Source organism: Sebastes umbrosus, chromosome 8 (genome assembly GCF_015220745.1).
Source record: "Sebastes umbrosus isolate fSebUmb1 chromosome 8, fSebUmb1.pri, whole genome shotgun sequence".
Taxonomy (NCBI): Eukaryota; Metazoa; Chordata; class Actinopteri; order Perciformes; family Sebastidae; genus Sebastes; species Sebastes umbrosus.
The window spans coordinates 10,700,492-10,721,983 of record NC_051276.1 but is presented as its reverse complement, the minus strand read 5'-3'; the positions used below and the strand labels follow the sequence as shown (position 1 = coordinate 10,721,983).

The following is a 21,492-nucleotide window of genomic DNA, read 5'->3' as shown; positions in this document are numbered from 1 at the left end:
AATAAAAGCCATCCTTGGATATACATTTTGGCTAGTCGCTGTCTCTCCAGTGTATTGTTAGATGCATCTGCTCTTTGCCATTAAAAAGCGAGCCAGACAGCATTAGACAGAGACCTGAAAAATCTCCAGACCATGTCTGTCTGTCTGGCTGCTGCAGCACCTGTTGCCAGAATGGAAAGCACGCATGTTACCTGGAGAAGCACCGGGGGAATTTTGGCTGTGTGATTATGGGCTCTCTGATGGAGAGAGGCCCTATATCCACTTGGATGGACTGACTGGGTACCTGCACAAGTACTCACAATTGGTACTGCCTTTGTTTACTGGTGATCCCTTTAAAAAGCATGTTGTTTAAGTTATTAATAGTCCAGTCAACAGCATTGGACAATTTATTTCCTTTATTATTTTGCAGCATAAACATTCACAACTTATTTGATAGCTGACATATTAATGTAGTTTTTTTCTGGTTTTCTGGTCTTTGCTGATAATTGAGCAGTCGGAGTGTGGAAGTAACAAAGTAGTATTTTTTTTTCATTTGTGATTCTGCCATATTTTCATGGCATCTTGAGGAGGACATTGAACCACTTTCTATGTCAGACAAATAGTTTGGCACTTCACAAGAGCTTTTCTTTTTTTTTTTTTTTAAATATGGGTTTAGTGAAAACCAGCTGGAAATATTACCACCGGTATCCACTGGAGAATGCCAACTCATCTTGTCTTCTCCTGCCAAGTGAAGACCAAGTCCACACCCTTCTTCTACTTAGTCTGTTTTTTGAGGTAGAACATGCTGCCATTATTAATTGCTATGTGTTGACTGATGAATGTTGCAGCCTCACACCTATGGTTTAAAGATGATTTCTATTTGTATTTTTTGTAGTCCGTTGTGTAATCCCCAGCTTTGTAAAATGCGTTGATCGGGGAATAATGAAGACAAAACTCCACCAGTTGGGGAAAAGAAATGACTCAATGGGCCAATGCATTGGTTCAATTATCATGTTCTCTGGACATATTGTTCTTTCTGCTCTGCTGTTTTTAGTGCTTTTCCAAGCACAAAATAATTCTGGTGCCAGTGCTGGTAACGTAGCCAACATTTTTTTTTTGGTTCACAGATTGTGGTGGTAAATCAACTCCTCTTGGTTTCTGTGAGAGAGCCTGTTAAACCATGACTTAGTAGTAATATCTGCCGTAAACGTATTGTACTTATTTGGATTAAGTGATCAGGGTTAAAGGCCATGTTGGCAGTCTGACTAGAAATGTACGATTGTAATTGTCTTTTGGGTGTGTATATATAAATTCTTGGTTATTTGCTATGACTTTTTGGGCATTGGTTTTGAAAAACAGCTTGTGGTTGGGGAGTGGAAAGTGTTGGTAAGGTAATGGGTTGTGTTGTTTAGTTTGTTGCAGTGAGTGAGAATAACAGTGTCCTGATCAGGTACTCCAACAGACGTGACGACATGTGAAAACTATAGCATTAGTTACATGATGTGTATAAAATAGAGGCAGACAGTCATATAGAACTATTTTGATAGTAACATAATAAAGGCTGATTTCAACACAGCTACCCCTGGTTACATCTTGAGATCACTCACTCCTCTTCATCCCCTATGGGACATAAGGCTTCAATGAGCTCTCTCCATTGCATTCGGTCCTTGGCAGCATGTTGGGCTTCTCCCCATGATAGGTTCATCTTGTCCAGCTCCTGTATCACAGTTCTGCGCCAGGTGGATTTGAGCCTCCCGGGTTTTCTTTTGCCTGGTGGTGTCCATCTTAAGGCGACTCTCGGGATCCGGTCCTGCTCCATTCTCAGAACATGGCCTAGCCATCTCAGACATCTGTGTGTAATTTCCTGATGATGCTCCGGCTACCGTTTTTTTTGTACAGTTGGTGGTTGGAGATTTTGTTTGGCCAAAAGATCTGGCATGTTCGTCTGAGGCATCCATTGTGAAATACTTCCACTCTCCTCATATCGGTTTTGATCAACTCCCCAACTCTCTGAGCCATATAGCAGAACAGCCTTGACATTGCATCTTGAGATGACATGTTACATTAACCTTTTCCACTCCTGCACCCTCGGCCGACTGTACCATCTTTTCTCGCCAGAAGTTCTCGCCATCAAATCACCGAAAAATGCAATTCTTGCAGGAATCTCAAAATGTCAAAGGTTTTTGATACCAAATCACAGCATGGCTTTTTCTGTGGTGTTCCTCAAGGTCTTGGTGATTTAATGTGGTATTTTGGAGGGATTTTTGATCATTTTGATCAATTAGCACCAAATCTGTGTAAGAAATGGTATGAACCCCAAAATCTCATCTTATGAGACATAAGCGAGGCCTTATTTAGTTCGGTTAGGCCTTATGCACTTTTATTTTAATTAATTTATTATTTTTTTCTGATTTATGACTAGAATAACTTGACGCACAGTGCTGAGCCGCATCTCAAATTAATCTTCAGGTTCCCAGCTTTCCAATGATGTGCACCACTTCTATGTGACATCTACTGTTGACCTGCTATCTCCCCTCTATAAAGACAAAGATAAAATGGGTCTATGGTAAAGAGGGGTGGAGTGGAAGAGATTAAAGGTGCTTAACGTAGAACAGATGGGTCTGTCTGCACTGTACTGCAAATTAATTAGTAATATCACACAGAGTTTTGAGCTCCACAGCCTTGCCCTCGGGCCTTTTGACTTTGTATTTGTTCACAGTCTGTTGCAAATGTCTTTTATCTCTGTGGGCTTACATTACCTTTCTGATAAGCTCTCAGACAGACCGCTGATAGCCAGGTGAGGTTTTGACTGGTCCAACTCCGTCAGTCATTAAAGCGGTCTCCAGCGTGTCTTCCTCAACAACCGTTAAAACATCTGTAGACACAAAGCAGCCGCTGATAGCATGAGCAAACACACACAGCCTGCGCCTTTCTCAACCTCACCAGTGTAAACTCCAATCCTGATAGCTGCTTTTTACCCTTAAAACAGTCTATGTTTGACATATCTAGGTTGCATATATCATTCAAACTTGTTGAGTAGGTGAGTGACCTTAAACATTGTGATTTTGGGGTTGTTTAAAGCCATTTCGTTGTTCCACTTGGGGAGCCTTCCTGGAATTCTGAGGGTTGTATTGTTTCTGCAGCATTTTTATGTCTGTTGTAGAGCCAGCCGCACGACAAGCCAAGAGTAGACGTTTGGAGACGCTCTCTAAGTATTTAAAGGCTTACCAAAGTGATTATAGCCAGTGGTAGTCATTTGTCTCCATCTGTCCTCATGCACACACTTTCTTTTTCCTCCCGACCGAGTGTCTGTCTGTGTCTGTGTCTCAGGAGGACTACTTGCTCCTCCTCAGGCCCATCAGGTTGATCCTGTAGAGCGAGGCTTTGTTCTCAGACACAGAGGTGGTAACCAGTGGTAAAAATGCAGAGGTTTGGTCCGCCTGGCTTGTACACACAATCTACAGTTACATCTGCTTCAAAGACAAGCAGTGGGTGTGTTTGCTCTGAGCAGCGAAGTCGGGGCCTCGTTTGGGATGTGGTATCTGTCTGAAGTTAAACACAAAGAGAATATGTGGTGGGGGAAATGCTCTGTAATGGAAGGATCAGCAGATCCAACAGCAACGTTCTGCATGTAGTTTACAAAAGTGAATTTAAGGTAAAGGTTTATCAGCAGCTGGGCAGACTGAGGTAACCTGACCAGGCCAGATGGTTTGTTACACAGAACCATCTGAGAAGCCGTCTTTGGAAACTGTTTGGAAAAGGGCAGGCACTTTCAAAAAATACTTGGCAGGTGAACCATCTGTCAATCAAACTCTTGCCGAAGCCAGTCAAGAGAAGAGCAAAAAACATCCTCTCCATCGAGAAAAGCCTTCAGTGCCGTTATTTTCTCTTCTTTCAATGAAGAAATACTCTCCAGTTCTGATGGAACTGATGCTACTGCAGAGTCTACGCTAACCTCTTCAGGTGCCGCCATTGTTGTTTAGAACCAATAGTCGTCTCTCCGTGTCAGTCGTGTCTAGAAGGTAACTAAATAACTAGTCATCAGCCTTATGTGACGACTATCATCCGATTAACATGAAATTTACATGGTGTGGTCTAACACATGATATACAGTACAGCAACATGACGTATAATTATGACGTGTTCTCTAGCGCCACACAGGAAGTGGTACAAAATTTGCAATACATCATTTCCAGAGTAACACAAGAAAAACCATCTAACTCGTGAGAGCAGTGTCAAACGGTCACTGAAAAGCACAGCTGCTTTCAACCGGAGTCCAGCCAGTACCCCCGACGTGCACAAGGAGCGAGGGGCCCGTTCATCGCTGCTTGCAGCTTTAGTTATTATTATTATTATTATTATTATTAATAAACTGCTGTGACAAACTACCTGCAATCAGTTCTGATTGCAGTAGTTTCTGCTTTAAAAAAGTAGTTGCCAGTGGCAGTCATGATACATATAATAATAATAATTGATTTCCAGTTAAACAAGTCTATTTCTTTCTGGGTTAATAAATTATGGTATCAGATCGGTGCATAGACTGGCGTACTCGCCGATACCTGATCCCGAATTTTGGGCAGTATCAGACGCATTTCCAATACTGGTATCGGTACCGGAACAACTCTAAAAGAAACCCTCAATGGGTGATTGCGATGAGCAAGTGCGCAGCAGCTAGCTTGTCAGGTTTTCAGCTCTCACTTATAACACTAAAGAGCCATTTTGACTCATTTCTGCAAAACAGCGATCTCCCACCTCAGTGTGAGGTCGCCGGCTGAATTTAACATGTTGCTTTGTCCCATGTGAAAAACGACTGACACCATGCTGATGTGTCCAGGCTGGCAGAAGTAATAAGTGCGCACTCAGTACATGCAGGTGTCCCAGCTACGAGCCAGACACCCCCGCTCATCTATATTTACTCTCACTTGGATGTAATATAACATTGCTAAGCCAATAGCGTGGGCTGTAATGGCATTAGAGGAGATTAACATCATTAGTTCAGGCTAATAAATCGCTGGGACGAGAAAAAAGCTGACTGGGTCACTGCATGGTCAAACACACCAGGTTGTTTCTGTTAGACTTCAAAGCGATGAACACTGATGGGAATCATGTGGATCAGATGGAGCGGGAACTCGCCACTCTTTGGTCCATAGGCCCTGTTGTGCAACTCGGAGGAAACGTATTCAAGGAATCGGACAATGGCACTTTGATATTCTTTGTCGGTTTTTGTTTTGAAGGTGTAAGTTCAATGTGTGCACATTTGTGTGTGTGTGTGTGTGTGTGCGTGCGTGTGTGTGCACTTATGTGTGAAACTGCGTGTGCATGTTGGCAGTTATTTATATCACCTGTTTACATTCCCCTGTTTGTATCTTGTTGCAGCCTCTCACCTTTCTTCCCCTCTCTTCTGGCCCACTTCTTGCACTTTCTGGCTCTCTCCAATGCCACATGGCCTCCTGACTCAACATTTAACCTCCACCCTTAAGCTCGATTTGAAGGTTTTAATTTTCTTTTCCTCCAGAAAATGAAACACATGTGTATAAATATGGAGTCTACGGAGCCCGTAAGGAGACATGGGGGAGAAAAAAAATGTATGGATGAAAAAGATATATACTTTTGTGTTCTCCGGAGAAAGTTTTGTGATCTCTTGCAAAACTTTTTCATTTAGGGTCCCTATGACAGCTATAGTAGCCTTGAAATACAGCGATATAGGGCACTGAATTTGAAGAATTTACTGTCTATCAGACCACAAATGATACAAGAATTACTACTTTGTCAGGACGGCAGCTGCGGAGATGGCCCTTCAGTTGTCTCTAATCCAGCCAGTGCAGACCCCAGCGCCGGGTGTCTAATCCCGGACCGCCCTGATCCCCCGCTGGATCAGAACACTTTCTGTTGCTGCCGTTACGCAGGGTGGCTGAATTCGAGTTGCTACAGCCGCTAACTGAAGGTCCATCTGAAGGTCCATGTGAAGGTTTGTCAAAAATAGAGAGAAGAATTAGATAACTAGTGCACCCCGTGCTCCCTCCCGTTCACTCCCGTGGTCCCTAGGAGACTACCTCACTGGGAGGAGAGCAGCTGTAACAACTCATTTTCAGCCATGTAGTGCAAACCCATATAGCATTGGGGGTCACAGCTGGTTATTACCTGTGTAATGACAGCAAAAGAAAGTTTTGTTGCTGATCCGGCAGGAAGTTGGGGCGGTCCGCGATCAGCAGACTTTTTTTCATTCATTTACATTAATTTATTAAGGACCATGATCACATGGTATGGAGCACAAACTATTGTTGCCTTTTCGAGTGGCTATACAGCCACAAACTGAAGGCCCGTCTCCGCCTGAGCTGTCATCTCTTCTCCCGGTGAAGTAGTCTCCTAGTGGTGAGGAAGGAGGCCGGAGGGGCCGCTAGATGCGCTATAGCTTGCTAATTATTGTTTCATTTGCCTTGTCTTTATAATTGAGGTTGATATCAAAATCAAATCAATGAACGTCTCTCACGTGTGTGCGCTCCATTGTTGTGGTTGTTTCCACGGTGCCAAATTGACCCGGAAGTACATTTACCTAAATTGTTGTTCTGATTTTTCGCAAAACTTTTGCGAGATCTCGCAAAAGTACGTCTTTTTTTTCAACCTTTGATATTTTTGAGGGGGTTTGGGTGCATTTGAGAAGTAGAGGAAATTCCAGATTTGATCACTCTCCTCTTCCAATCTTTTCTTCTTGTCTGCTCATTCTTTCTTTTTCTCATCATCCGAGACACGTTCCCCATGGAAGACAAGCAATGCCGTCTGCTGCACACTAATTAACACATCAACTGGTGTGTATTGCAGAAAAGTGCATGTGTGTACGTGTAAGGGCTGTGATGCAGGGATATAATGTAGGACTCGGCATGTGCGGCCTGACAGGCACTTTTACTCTTAGCACAGTGTCAGTGTGTGCTGCCAATTTCTCCATCTGGTTAACAGAAACACACACACACACACACACATACACACACAAATGCCGACTGATGGTGCGACAGAAAACGATGTGGATCATTTGGCACGGGTGCTGCAATGGTCAGAAGTCCCAAATAAGTTTACTTCATTGTTCAAAAGCAGTGCCTGCCTATTCTGGAGATATAAAGCAAGTGAATATTGACTGTTTTATGTGATAACTTTACCCTAAAAAAATCATGCTTCCTGTTAGGGTTAAATTGAGACTTGTAGCGGCAATTCAGCTTTGAGTGTCCAGTAATTGTGTTTACGCTGTCAGTCGAGAGCAGAGTATGAGTTGTGAGTGAAGTGACCGGGGACAGCAGGTTCTACTGTTCAGCAGCTATATGTGTGTTCTCTTCAAGCATAGGGCAATTCAAATCAATTATGTGCTAATACCACAATGAAGGGACACTCAATGTCCATGTATCTAGTGTTTGTGTGCCTGTTTTTTGTGCTATTTTTGACAGTATGGTAAGAAACAGATAAAACCGGCTCACAAACTGTACATGCAGTCCCAAAGTAGTAATAGATGATCAAGTTAATTTATTTACTTTAAAATAAACTAAATTTGTGCCAAAGTTTTAAGCTTTACACTTCAGGAGACCTGTAAGAGACAGCACTGTAGCAGCATTTTGCACAAATTGTAGACAGGAAATACCAGTTTGGGAAATTACAAAATGCCGTAAGTGCAAATGAGTTGCAGTAGTCAAGTCCAGAACTTTCTCCATGTCATATTTCTCCAGGGAGATAGGATGTGCCTAATTGCAGATGCAATTCAAACAAAAAATCCACATCTTGGTTTTTGGCCGTCGCCTTGTTGATTTTTTGCAACCAGAAATGACACGAGAGGGTGGAGCTAAGTACTACCGAACATTGAACAAGACATTTTTAGGTGACCAAAAAGGTTATAATTATTTTTCCTGAACTGAAAATACACTGTGAAAGGGTTAAAGTTGTGAGACAAAAAAAACACGGACATAGCAACCTGTCAATCACAAGGTAGCCACGCCCTAAAACATACCCTGCTTTATGGTCTATTTGACTCTAAATGGGACCATAATTTACTAAATGAACATCATGCTGTATTGAAGAAGACTTGAAACTAGCGATTGAGACCATAAACTCATGTTTACAATGTTCACTGAGGTAATAAATCAAATGAGAAGTAGGCTCATTTTCTCATAGACTTCTATACAATCAGACTTCTTTTTGCAACCAGAGGAGTCAGCCCCTGCTGGCTGTTAGAAAGAATGCAAGTTTAAGGCACTTCCACATTGGCCTCACTTCTCAGATCCAAAGGTAGACAACTGGTTTCATCCAACACTTGATATCTTGAAGCATGTCTGTCAATGTGCTTGGTTCAGCTTGGATGCTAAATATTAGATTAATTTTCATACTGTAGTAGCAGTTTAAACTAATTTTGGACCTGTCAGTACTAGTAGCATAAAGAGAACAGTAACGGACCCAAATTAAGCCCTGAGGGACACCACACAGAGTGTGAGCTGGGACAGTAAACCACCTCCAGGCTTTGACATCTCTCGAGCAGAACCGGTTTAGACAAACTGCAACGTATCATCAGTACCCTATAATGAAAAACTATATTAGTATATCTCATGTCAGTGTATATAATTAATGACATCAAATTTATTCTCAACCACATTTCTGTTTTGCTGCCAAAAATCTCTTGACTTACAGTTTTGCTGGTGTTACAACATAATCAACACATTCATTCTCTCTGACTGTTGCCATCTACCTTTCCTCCTCCTCCTCCTCCTTATCTCACGCCTCCGCTCTCCTTTTAGCAGCCTTTTGAAGCCTTATTAACCTCAACACGAGCTTAAATCTGCAAATGAGCTGGAAAAAAGGTGGTAATTTATAGCGTCATAGCCTCATTTCCCTCCCGCTGCTCATGACAGTCGAGTGTTTCACAATGCGGTAACTGATAAAGCCTCGTCGCACCTTCCTCGCCGCCTCTTTAGTGCTGTTTGCCAGCTGGTGCGAGGGCCAGGAGAAGAGTGCTTTATTTAGGCTTTTCAGTGGATTTTAAACCTTAATGGCTAAAGCTGACATCGAGGTAGATAAGTGGTTTCCTAGCTCCTCTGTATGGACTCATGAAGACAGGACGTGAAGCTAAGAGCTGTTTATCAGTCTCAGACACACACACACAGACCACAAGGACCGACAGATACATGTGGACAGCCGGGATGAGCGTACACACACGCGCACGCACACACACAAAAATAGGTTTCTCCTTCCAGCTGAAGGCTTTCAGCTGCTGATCATTTAGTGGCAGCTGGCAGGTACAGGCAGGATTAAGCTGAATCACTGAAACTGGTTATACATTAGTAGGAGTGAGGCCCTGCAATAAAATTACCAGCCTGTGCATGGCAGGTAATCATGTAGCTGTCAGGACGTTGCCCCGTGGTTGTGAGCCAGTTACAACTTGAACAATTCCAGTTTCTTTGTGTTTTTTTATTTTTTTTACAGCAATGTATAGGATTATATAAGAAGAGTACACGAGTATAAGTATGACAGGTCAGAAAATGAGTGAGAAAGAGAGACACTGAGAGTATAAGGTGAGAATTGGAGTCTCTTCAGGGGTTGCTGCACGACCTTTCACCTCTAACACACTTCAGATTAAACTACCATCCACAGCCTTGTTCAGAAATGCAAACAACTTTTTAATGGCTGCACCTTCTGACATTTGCCAGAAAAACACCATTCTTTATGGAAAGGTTAACTTTCAAAATACTAGCTGTGTGCTTTTGAGTCTTCCCCACCCTGATTACATGAAACATATCTGATTGCCTGAAATGTTGCCTGACCTTGAGACATATATATGTTAACCTAAGAACCTGTGCATTTCCAAGGTGTTATTGTACTCTTTATGTAATCTGTCCTGCTGTACTTCTAAGCTCTCCTTTGCATCCAGTGTCAGCAGAAAGCTCTTTGATGGTGGCAGCTGGAATTTGTTGGATGGGGGGAGGGAGGGAGGCCGAGTTGAAATAGCAATGCTCTGGGAACCTCGACAGAAGATGAAAGGAGGGTAAGGTGGGAAAGGGGGGGAGAGCTAGAGGCACAACGGCGTAGGAATGCAATGAGTTATGAGGTTACACTGGCATCAAATAGAAAGTAAGTAATCAAAGTAATGGTTTCATACTCTGTGTGAATAAATGATGAGTATTTGAAGTCTGACCTGCCTCGGGTTGGGCTTGTTTGTTAGGGTGTTTTGTTGTGGTGTCGAATGTTAACTCAGGATGCATGCTGGACGGTTGTGTGTCTGTGTGCAAATGTGTATGCGTGCACATGCTGGTAGTGTAGTACTTCATATTTATTTGAAGATTTAGCTGCATTCAATTAAATGTATTTGTCAAATCATAACAGAAGTTATCTCGAGACGCTTTTCATATAGAGCAGGTCTAGACCGTATACTCGTATAGCATTCAGGGAGTCTATGTGGAGATAACTATCCCATGACAGTGCACTGCTGCATTTTTGCTTCAGTCTGTCTTTAATTCCTCGCCTTGTGTTGTGAAGCGTGTTGATGTTCTGGGTCTGGCGTCTGATTTATGCTGCAGCCGGCGCTGGAGGAGGAGAGCGGGTAGAGAAGAAATCAATGATACCTTCGGTTGCTTATTTATGGTTGCACCAAACCCTGTGACTCTCAGCTGGATGAGAAACTGGCCTGCGACCAGAGAAGGGGGTGGCGGGCGGGCGGGGAATTGGTGATGAGGAGTGACAGGGTGCCAAGGGAGAGGTGGAAAAAGGCTGAGTCAGGATCCTCAGGGTGGGGCAGAGAGGAGAAATGGAATGAAATGTGTGTATAGATTTAAAGGTTATAAAGGCACACTGACTGGAATTTGATGCAAACCCAACTCCATCTTTCAACAAGTTTGCAGGGAGCAGAAATTAATTTTAACATAAGAGGCAGACTGCAAGTTAGCCGTATCTCCCATCAGCAGAAAGTGTTACCCCCGCTGCACATCACATGGTTTTGCATCTTGAAAAGATGTGATGCTAATGCACCGTAAGGTCTATCCAAGTAAAAGAAAGGAATAAGGTATGCCCACGTATGTTGGTAAAATACTTCAAATATCGCATCGTCACAGACACACACTCAAGACAGGATTACGCACATATGTATATATATATATATACTGTATGTCCGAAGTCAACTAGAACATTTTATTGACTTCTTCCTGTCGGTCCTTCAAGCGTGGGTAGTAAACGTGAGGTGTTGTTGTTATATTGCAGTGTCATTATTTTGCATTGTGTTTCCTCATTCTTACCTTGAGGTTTAGATTGAACTGCAGCTATAGCATTACTGTGAAAATGTGACAAGTGCCGTTGAGTAGGAGTGGGAATAAACGGTGTTGGGTTTTTATCAGCATTGTTGCATTCATCAATCTAAAACCCGATGAGGTTGACAGACGTCAATAAAGATTGATTGATCAGCCTTAATGTAATCTGAGTTTTTCTGTTTGTTCTGTCTCTGAGCCTTTACCTTTCTTTGTCTTTCTCTCTCTGTCTTTCAGCTCCCCTTGAACCTCACATTACAGAGTGCATATCGAGGGACCAGGAGACATTCCGGTGTTGGTGGAGTCCAGGCAACTTCCACAACCTGTCCTCCCCCGGAGCACTCAGAGTCTTCTACCGCAAGATTGAGTGAGTGTGATAGCCACAGTAGCTATACCTTCTTTAGCAGGAGAAGTTCAAGTAATTGTTTTTTTTATGTGGAGCACATTTGTGCCATAGACTAGGTATTTAAAGATAGACGACAAGACAGCTCCCCAAAAGTGAAGCCAAAACATCTCGATCGCCCCCTGGTGCCTGGCTGCAGTATAGGTCATAAATCCCACTCCCTCCATGTTAGCGGTTGGGGCAAGTGCCAAACTAAAACGTCAAAGTACACATCGAATATTTTTTTCCTAAATAAATTTTTTCTGTCATTTTAGGCAGTTGTTGTCACGCTGATGTATGTTCAAGTGTTCATTTTTCAAGTTTGTTTTTAATTTGTTATTTGATGCTATATAAAGGGGGTGTGGCGTCATGATTGACAGCTGCTCTGAGTGAAGTTATAGAGATATTATGGTTAGTTGTTGTGTCTTTCTAGCCAAACGGCTACCGTGGTGCTAACGTAGCAGCTAGATGGCTCAAGCTAACAAGCTGCGGCTGTGCTCGGCTCGTGATTGGCTCGGACGGTTGTGTGGGCGGGACCTCAATACCGCGGCTCCACCGCCTTGTCACTACTGTGCAGACACAGGCCCCAAATGACGTCAAAATTTCAAGATGGCATCGCCCGTATCCGGGATATTTTAGCCAAAGAACGGTTTTGGCTTCACTTTTTTTTTTTACAGTGGGGGGAAGTAGAAACGCGTCGCCCATCAGTCTATGGTGTGCGCATATGTGAGTCACATTTAAACAAGTTAATATCTTCCTTTGCTTCCTCTTCTCTTTCTTCCGTCATTGTTTCCCTACTTCAGATCGCCCACCAGTGAATGGAAAGAGTGTCCAGAGTATGTTCATTCAAATAGGGAGTGCTACTTCGATGGCAAACACACATCCATTTGGATCCCCTACTGCATGCAGCTCCGCAGCCAAAACAACGTCACCTATTACAATGAGGACGACTGTTTCACTGTGGAGAATATCGGTTAGTAAAAAAAACATTTTTGTGTATATCCAGATTTTTGCTATATATTCAATGAATTAGGTGAAATTCTACATTGCATTTCCAGTAGACTCTATTGTGTGAAACACGTTCAAGCACATTTATCTTTCCTCCACATGTAGAAATAGCTGTACTAATAATTGAGTGGTGGGTGGACAACAGAAAATGGGTGTTGCAAGCATGATAGATCACCTGCACAGATGGTTTCTAAGAAACGGTACTTGCTGCTGCATATCAACTAAACCAGCAAATGTCACATGCTTGTCAGTATCACAGCGAGTGTCAGATACACATTGTTTACACAGTACATGTTTTGATGTCTGACAGTCTTTATCTAACCAGGACTGTACAAGATGCTGATATAATCACGACCTATGTTTGCTGATATATCTTCCGTGGAGAAACCTTTGTTTGTTAGCTCTCCTCATGTGTGCAAATTGATTATCAGCATGTTTTCGTAGATAACATTTGGATATTGTCTTCCACTGAACCCACAGTAGAGTGTTACAGTAGAGTAAAGACGCTGTTTATGGGTGGTCTGTCCATTTCCAGTATGCACTACTGTGTACTATCCAAAGCAAAATATATCAACAGCAACCAGTTGGATATCAAGCAAATTTACTGTGAATATTCATAGTCCCCAGATGATCAATCTTAATCTTTGGTGACCAGTGCCACCGTCAGTCCAAAGGTTCTACTTGTACACAAGAAATATCCATTTGTAATGGGCAACATTCCTTTAAATTTACTGAGAATATTCATGTTCCTTTTCCATTGTTTACACTGAGTTTTCCTCCTTCCTTCCTTGTGCAACCCTCAGGCCAAATCATGAACCCTTTACACTAAATATCTTGTAATCTTAAAAGCTAATTGCCATGAAATTTGGGGGATACACCCTTTTAATTTTAGTGATCTTGTTGCTTTTCATCTAGTTCCACACTCAAGACATTCTTCAAATGTTTAGCCCCACAACTGGTATGACTAAGACTAGCATAGTCGTAAACATGTCCCTTTAAGTGGAGTATAATCAACAGTGTAACCTTTATTTTGTATTTTATTTAATGTTAGTTTTTGTTTTATCAATTTTAAACCACTGAGAACCAGTTTGATTTTTCTTCTTTTTTTTTATCAGAGGAGACAAGTGTATCTTGATGTAGCTCTGCAAGTTCATACTAGCACATAAACATACATACAGTATAGGTGACCTCCACTATATACTGTAGATTTTTTAAATTCTTTGACTCATAGAAGATAGCAGTTTCTTTGATTCATTCTTTATTTGTTCATCTACACACGATGAAGTGCATTCAAAGCCTTCCATTAATTTACCATGTTCATAAACATGATATAAATAATTGTAATAAACTGAACTTTTTGCCCTTCTCCTTGGCAGTACGTCCTGACCCACCAGTGTCTCTAAACTGGACCCTTCTGAATATAAGTCCCTCCGGGCTGAGTTATGATGTCATGGTCAACTGGGACCCCCCGCCCTCTGCAGACGTTGAGGCAGGCTGGATGCGCATCGAGTACGAGATCCAGTACAGGGAGAGAAATACCACAAACTGGGAGGCAGTAAGTCTTCTCTTTACTCGCTTCCTCAGCTCTCTCTCTCTTCCTCCCTTGCTTTTACGCACACACACACGCAGTTGCATGTCCTGACACATGTAAACACACACCTTAAAACTTTACAAAAGGCCTCTGTGCACATGCAAAAGCTGACACAAATGCAAACACTCTTTAAAGTAAGCTGTAGGTAGGTCATACAGGCACAGTGTCGTGTTTCCTCTCCCCTCCCCCCCCTGAAGTCTTGTGGCTAAAATGCAGTGTAGCTTTGTTGGCAAGGCGGTGGAAGCCAGAGCAAGGCCCTCTGGGACAACACAGCCTCTCTGAAGGAAGTGAAGGGAGGGATCTGTAGGTCAGAGGCCATGGGACCTTGTACAGGCTCGTATTCATTTATGCCGAGCCAGCCAGTCTGGCAAATGCAGCCTTGGAAACAGTTTTAAGGCTCTCCATTAGAACAGTATGTCCTCCGTCTAATGTGTCTGAAACGCCTCAACAATTGCACCTTTGGAGAGGTCATTATTATATTAGCCAAAAATAAACATAGACCCCCTGACACCCTGTTGTTTAGCTTCAGTCAGCTTCTCTTGTAGCTGTTTAAACGAAAGCTCAATCTTTTTCTGATTAATTAAAACACAGCCCTTTTTTATTTTTAAATTCCTTCTCTGTGGTTTTATTTTCTCTTTCTCTCTTCCTACGTGTTTGTATATTTCAGTTAGAAATGCAGCCGCAAACCCAGCAGACGATCTACGGTCTGCACATAGGAAAAGACTACGAAGTGCACATCCGCTGCAGGATGCAGGCCTTCACTAAGTTTGGAGAGTTCAGCGACTCCATCTTCATTCAAGTGTCGGAGATTCCCAGCAGAGGTAAGATCAGCTATCAGTCAATTGGTTAAACTTAGTAAAATATATATGGCCCACTGCTTTGTTCGATGATGATAATTTTGTTTCTTGTAGAGTCTACTTTCCCGCTCACACTGGTTCTTGTTTTTGGGATTTTGGGCATCCTCATACTCATCATGCTTATTATCATCTCTCAGCAGCAAAGGTAGGAACAGTCTCTCTCGCTCTTTCATGCATGTACACCAACAGTGTCCAAAACATATTCAACCTCTACTGCATGAACGATGGCAGTTACAACGGGGGGAGATATTTGAAAAATCTGCAGCAGATTGTGCAGCCCAGCTCTCAGCACGGCAGACACATAAATACTGGCTAGTGTGAACAGATTATCTTCATCATGTCCTCCTCCTCTCCCTGCCGTTGCAGATTGATGATGATTCTGTTGCCACCGGTTCCTGCACCCAAAATTAAAGGCATCGATTCAGAGCTGTTGAAGGTACATTTATGTCTGTGTTGTTGTTCTTCCTTTTCCCTTTCCTGTTCGGCCGATATGTATAACAAGAAATTGCAGTGCTTAAGATGCAACTGTAAAATGTCCCACTTTATACATATCTTAATCACTTTTATTGAAATAAGTTATGTATTTATTTAACAAATCAAATATTGGCACATATATTATAATAATTCAAACTCTCATAAATCCAATACATATATACTGTATCCTATTGTATATGCGCAGAGAGTGAAATACTCTGCAAATGCAGAAAAAATTGTAAACATCAATATTTCACAGCAGCCAACACATGGTATTGTGCATTATATAATGTGTTGTGTAACCACAGTTTATTTTTTTTGATTAAATTTCCATTGTAATGTTTGATTAAAAACAGACACTGCTGGGCGTCCAACTGTCCCTCTCCCAATAACGGGCTGTTTATCATCTTTGGCAACTATCAAATAAAAGCGAAAATGTCCAAAAATAAGTTGAAAGCAAAACAGGCACTCTTGTTTTCTGTGAGTAAACAAGGCCACTGAGGGATAATACGACGTGAAGAGGGTCTCGGTTCAGAATTGTGTTGTGGGTGTATTATTGACGGATGATGTGGGATGCATTTAACAGGCAGCCTGTGTGCTCTTTACAAAACAACCTTACCCCCGGACCTCAGGAAAAAAAAAAAAAATACTGATAGGAATAAATACAATAATAATGCTGCTATTTCATGCTCAGACAAAGGTGAAACACAAAGCGCCAGGGCCGGAGTGGGACTCATTTTCAGCCCGGGAGTTTCATGCCTTAGACCAGCCCACTTTAGTTCACTTTCTATTATACAGGAGATACATGATTATCGCTTTACTATAATGCACTATTCTCTACAACCTTGTTGTGCACAGTTTTTCTAGAACATCATCATAACCCTTAATAACAAAAGTGTTGTGATCGTTAACATTGGGCGGTCCTACCTGTCCACCCCTGGTTTTAATCATAAACAAGCTGCTGAGTTTGGCACATTTGGCCGCATCAGCTTGTAGGCCTATAGCTTTTTTGTTTAGTTTATTCTGGCTTTTTCGGCTCCCCGTTTTCTCCTTCTATTCTCTATCTTGTCTTTTTTAATCTACTTATATTTCTTTCTTTCTCGTTCACATTTTCTACCTGGGCTTCTGCAAGTGTATCCTGTGGTGTAATAAGAGACGGTTCAGAAAGGAGACGGCACCGTCGATGTATTAGAAGAACTAGATACCGGACCCCAAGATGGCACCTATTCATTCCAATGAGAATACAGCGTCGTGTCTAGAAGGGAGCCCGCAAACTGCGAAATCTGATCTGAGATCTGCAAAAACTTGCAAAAAACTCTCGCAAAACTCGCTGCCCAATGACCTATCCTTACCTTAACTATTTGAGGTCAATGCCTAACCTTAACAATCTCGTGAGAGTTTCCCCAGTTTGCGGGCTCTGTAGTGTTCTCATTCAATGTGTTGAAACTCTGACTAAACACCAAGTTAAACCGCAGCCAATGAAGACAGTCGTAGTAAGGTTGACCATTTACTGTCACAATTCCTCATTGACATGTTGGTGAAAACTGTAAATAAAAGGATACAAAAATATCAGAGTCTGTTTTTTAACTAAATATATTATTAAATATGAGTAAATATTAAGTAAATATGAATAAACATAAATATGAATATACACTCTATACACTTCTAGTAGCAGTTATCATGGCTACTAGCATTGTTTTAGCTTGTATGCCATTGTAAACAAAAACGTTTTTAAATAACTTTTATCATTTTTTAACGAAATCTTGATTAATATATGATCCTTAACATGTCTACCATCAAATGAATCAACTTACGGCCCATGCTAGCGGATTGAATTCAGACTGTGCTCATGTCTGCCATGCTTTCTACAAACCCAGGTAGAGCTCAACAGGAAGTTAGTCAACAGGAAGTTAGTCAACAGGAAGTTAGTCAACAGGAAGTTAGTCAACAGGAAGTTAGTCAACCGGAAGTGACTTCCAAAGGAAGTGACATTGTGAAATGACAGGAACTGACAAATAATATAACTTTACAAATGAATTTCTTTTTAACTATAAAGTAATTATTTCCATCTCGTTTTTTACATATAATTGCTTAAAGAAGATGTGAGAAAATTAAATAAATGCCTTGAAAGACAACACAGGCTCCCTTCTAGCCACTACCAGAATAGAGTGCTACAGGAATGAGTCTTAAACCCGGAAATCAGTTTGCATTTTAGCACTTCCGGTTCCCTCGTCTCAAAGTCAATGGTTTTTTTGAATGGGTTTTTAGTCTGTGGTTAACACAAGCTTAAGAGATTTGAACGTTTTGTTCTACGATATCAAATACGTCAGTAAACATCCCACTCGTGAACTTTGAAGCTTTTACATGTCTTAAAAAAGGCGGTTGCTAACAAGTAGCTAAATGAGACTACTTTCGTCTGCCCTTATAGCCTCGTTGTGCATACGCAAGTTCATGCGACCGTGATGTAGTTTATTTATAGCCTAACGTAAGCTTCTGCCGATTATATTCGACCCCGAGTTCCAGCCCATAACCTTTACATTGTGATGACGTCACAATGTTTAAAGGAAACATTTACAAATATAAAACATCCCTGCATCAAAAATTCAGAATAATGGACCTTGTTTGCACTTTAAGGTGTCCTGTCAAAAGTTTTACATACGTCTCTGTTACAATGGTGGTCCATGGGGAAAATGCTTTTTGAACTGCAGGGGGATTTTTCTTTCCGCGAGTGGCCAGTGGAAAAAAATGGAAGCAAGGCTGAGCAGCGGCGCTGTATCCAGGTCTTATTATACATCCATGGACGGCACACTGTCATTTCCTGTATCTGTCTCACGTGGGTTTCGCACTGCCCCCTTTAGGAGACTAGCACATGTAATGTAACAAATGTCACAATACTGTAGAGATAATAGGAAAAGGTGGGACTTTTATTATCATTATATGATACATTTCTGCATCCTGAATGCCACACAAATTTGTGCACATACAGAAGGGGAAGCTGGATGAGCTGAATTTTATCCTGAGTGGTGGAGGTATGGGTGGCCTACCCCCTTACGCACCAGATTTCTACCAAGATGAGCCATGGGTGGAGTTCATCGAGGTGGACGCTGAGGATGCAGATACTGGAGGAGAGAAGGAGGACAACCAGGGCTCAGACACCCAGAGGCTCCTGGGTCTGTCCCAACCCGTCAGCCACCACACGAACACAGGGTGCTCCAACGCCGTCAGGTACTGCACAGATTCTCATGTAACGGCTGTGTTTTTCATGCAACTAAAAATGTGAATTTCATCTCTTTCCTTTTCCTCTGTTTCCATCCGTTTCCACCCAGCTTCCCTGATGACGACTCAGGCCGGGCCAGCTGTTATGACCCAGACCTGCCCATCCAAGACACCCTAATGCTGATGGCCACCCTGCTGCCGGGCCAACCCGAGGACGGAGAATCCTCCTTCGACGTTGTAGAAAGAGCCCCGGCCCCAGAGAGAGGCGAGAGGCCTCTCGTCCAAACCCAAACCGGGGGGCCCCAGACTTGGGTCAACACAGACTTCTATGCCCAAGTCAGCAACGTGATGCCCTCAGGGGGCGTAGTACTGTCTCCTGGCCAGCAGCTCAGAATCCAGGAGTGCAACTCGGCCACGGACGAGGAAAAACAAAAGAAGGGAAAAGAGCACAAAGGCAGTGAGATTTCTGAGGAAAGCAAGCAGAAGGAGCGGCAGTTTCAGCTGCTGGTAGTAGATCCTGAAGGCGGCAGCTACACCACAGAGAGCACCGCCCGGCAGATCAGCACTCCGCCCAGCTCTCCCATGCCTGGCGAGGGTTATCAAACCATACACCCTCAGCCAGCGGAGAGCAAACCTGCATCCACAGCAGAGGATAACCAATCCCCTTACATTCTTCCTGACTCTCCCCAGTCCCAGTTCTTTGCTCCTGTCGCAGACTACACAGTGGTGCAGGAGGTGGACAGTCAACACAGTCTGCTCCTCAACCCGCCCCCACGCCAGTCTACCCCTCCCTGCCTGCCACAGCACCCACTCAAGGCCCTACCCGCGATGCCCGTGGGGTACATCACCCCAGACCTGCTGGGGAACCTTTCCCCGTGAAATGACAATGCCATTAGGCCTTTTTTAAGTGTCAAAGGTTGATTGACCAGGAAGTCCCCCTGCAGTCACAAAAAGCCTGTTTCTACCTGATTCCCGCTGGAAACCAAATAACTCACAGCACACCGTGTGGATGAGAGTGTACAGGTGTTTGTTTTCAGAGGGTGCTGAAAAGGGCGACGTGAAAAGCTACCAGGCCGACTCTTTTACATCTGCTACGTCAATTAATTTGATGCAAAGGCAGCCTAAAGTATAAACACCACAAACCAAATGCACGGTTTGCTCTATTTGTTGACATCCATGCACAAGATTACCCAGATTATAGGCTGTGAGACTGTGATTGTAATGAGTCGAAAAAGCATTAGCTCGCTGCTAGACTACCTTGGATTGCATTAAATCTCTGGCTAATTGTGTTTAGAGCAATGGCATTGTAGAAGTCTTAATCTTACAGAGACATGTCAGTGTGGGATTGATCAGGAGAAGACAAGCACATTCTAGTCATGTTTTTCACACCACACCAAGAAGGAGCTGTCGTCGATACCTCTTGCTGGCAGAGATGCTTTGCCGCTCAGATGTGGCTTATTTTGTATTCTTAGATTCCTTATCTCATTGTGAAAAAATCCACCCTAAAATACAGTCACAAAACACTACTATGCAGTTTTACCTTGCATTCCTGGCTTCATTGTGTTTCATGGTATGCTGTTCATATTTTCATGGATACGTGGCCAAACGTAGATTATATGATGTCAAGATAGTTTTCTCTATTTTTCTATATAGAGTTTAATAGAAGAAATATTTTCAACAGCTGAAAAACATACAGTACAAATGCACACACACAGACATGAGTCATTGGGACATCTCTTTCCGTCCTTTGGGGATATCAAAAGGAATTCTGGGAAATGAAGGAAATCAGTAACTGAAGCAGAGGTGATGAATAAAAAGGGAACAACATTTCATCATAAACTAATACCTGGAATGCATTGAATATTACAGACTGATTTAGAACTGCAACGGTTAATCGATTAGTTGTCAACCGTTAAATTAATCACCAACTATTTTGATAATCGATTCATCGGTTTGAGTATTTTTTAAGAAAAAAAAAAAGTCAAAATTCTCTGATTCCAGCTTCTTAAATGTGAATATTTTCAGTTTTCTTTACTCCTCTGTGACAGTAAACTGAATATCTTTGAGTTGTGGTTCAAAACGAGACATTTGAGGATGTCGTCCTGTGCTTTGGGAAACACTGATTGACATTTTTCACCATTTTCTGACATTTTATAGACCAAACAACTAATCGATTAATCGAAAAAATACAATGAAAAATATGCGTTAGTTGCAGCCCTAGACTGATTATACACGTCCCAGCATGGAATTATTTATTCCATTTTATTCTGACATGCTTACCAAGAACATGAAACTTACAGCATAAAACGGCCTTTCTTGTAGTAAGTATTCAGAGCCACAGTACACTGAGCACCACCAAGTGCCTTGCTCAAGGGCACATTGATATTTAGCAGAAGGGAAGGGACACACACACACCTGTTATTGCATTTTATCCTGCGACAGCGGTCAAGTCTCACCTTTACAACCAGCACTCACTCATAATCACGTAAACTGAAACCTTGATGAGCAAGTTTTCTACTTGGGAGTCGTATTCTTCTCACGTTGCATTGTTATTGCAGGGACAGCAACTGGAACAAGTTGAAAGACTGTGAAAACGTATGTAATAGCTGTAATTAGCTAACATTTTGTACTTATTACCTGCCAAGTACACGTCTGTGCCTATGATAGTGTTATTGGCTTGCCGTTTCTGTGCTGAGTCATGCTTACTTAGTTAGGATTCGT

General features: G+C 42.3%; 1 protein-coding gene across 2 annotated transcripts in view; it reads left to right on the top strand.

The window, feature by feature from the left end:
- Positions 1-20,317, top strand: part of ghra (growth hormone receptor a) — a 36,110-nt gene extending 15,793 nt beyond the window's left edge. For both annotated transcript variants that reach the window (XM_037777417.1, XM_037777418.1), the window contains exons 3-10: positions 11,481-11,610; positions 12,429-12,598; positions 14,010-14,188; positions 14,892-15,045; positions 15,136-15,226; positions 15,448-15,517; positions 18,542-18,780; positions 18,882-20,317. In XM_037777417.1, coding sequence (XP_037633345.1) covers positions 11,481-11,610; positions 12,429-12,598; positions 14,010-14,188; positions 14,892-15,045; positions 15,136-15,226; positions 15,448-15,517; positions 18,542-18,780; positions 18,882-19,650 — 1,802 coding nt within the window. In that variant the 3' untranslated portion in view covers positions 19,651-20,317. The remainder of the gene's footprint in view (positions 1-11,480; positions 11,611-12,428; positions 12,599-14,009; positions 14,189-14,891; positions 15,046-15,135; positions 15,227-15,447; positions 15,518-18,541; positions 18,781-18,881) is intronic.
- The last annotated feature ends 1,175 nt before the right edge of the window (positions 20,318-21,492 follow it).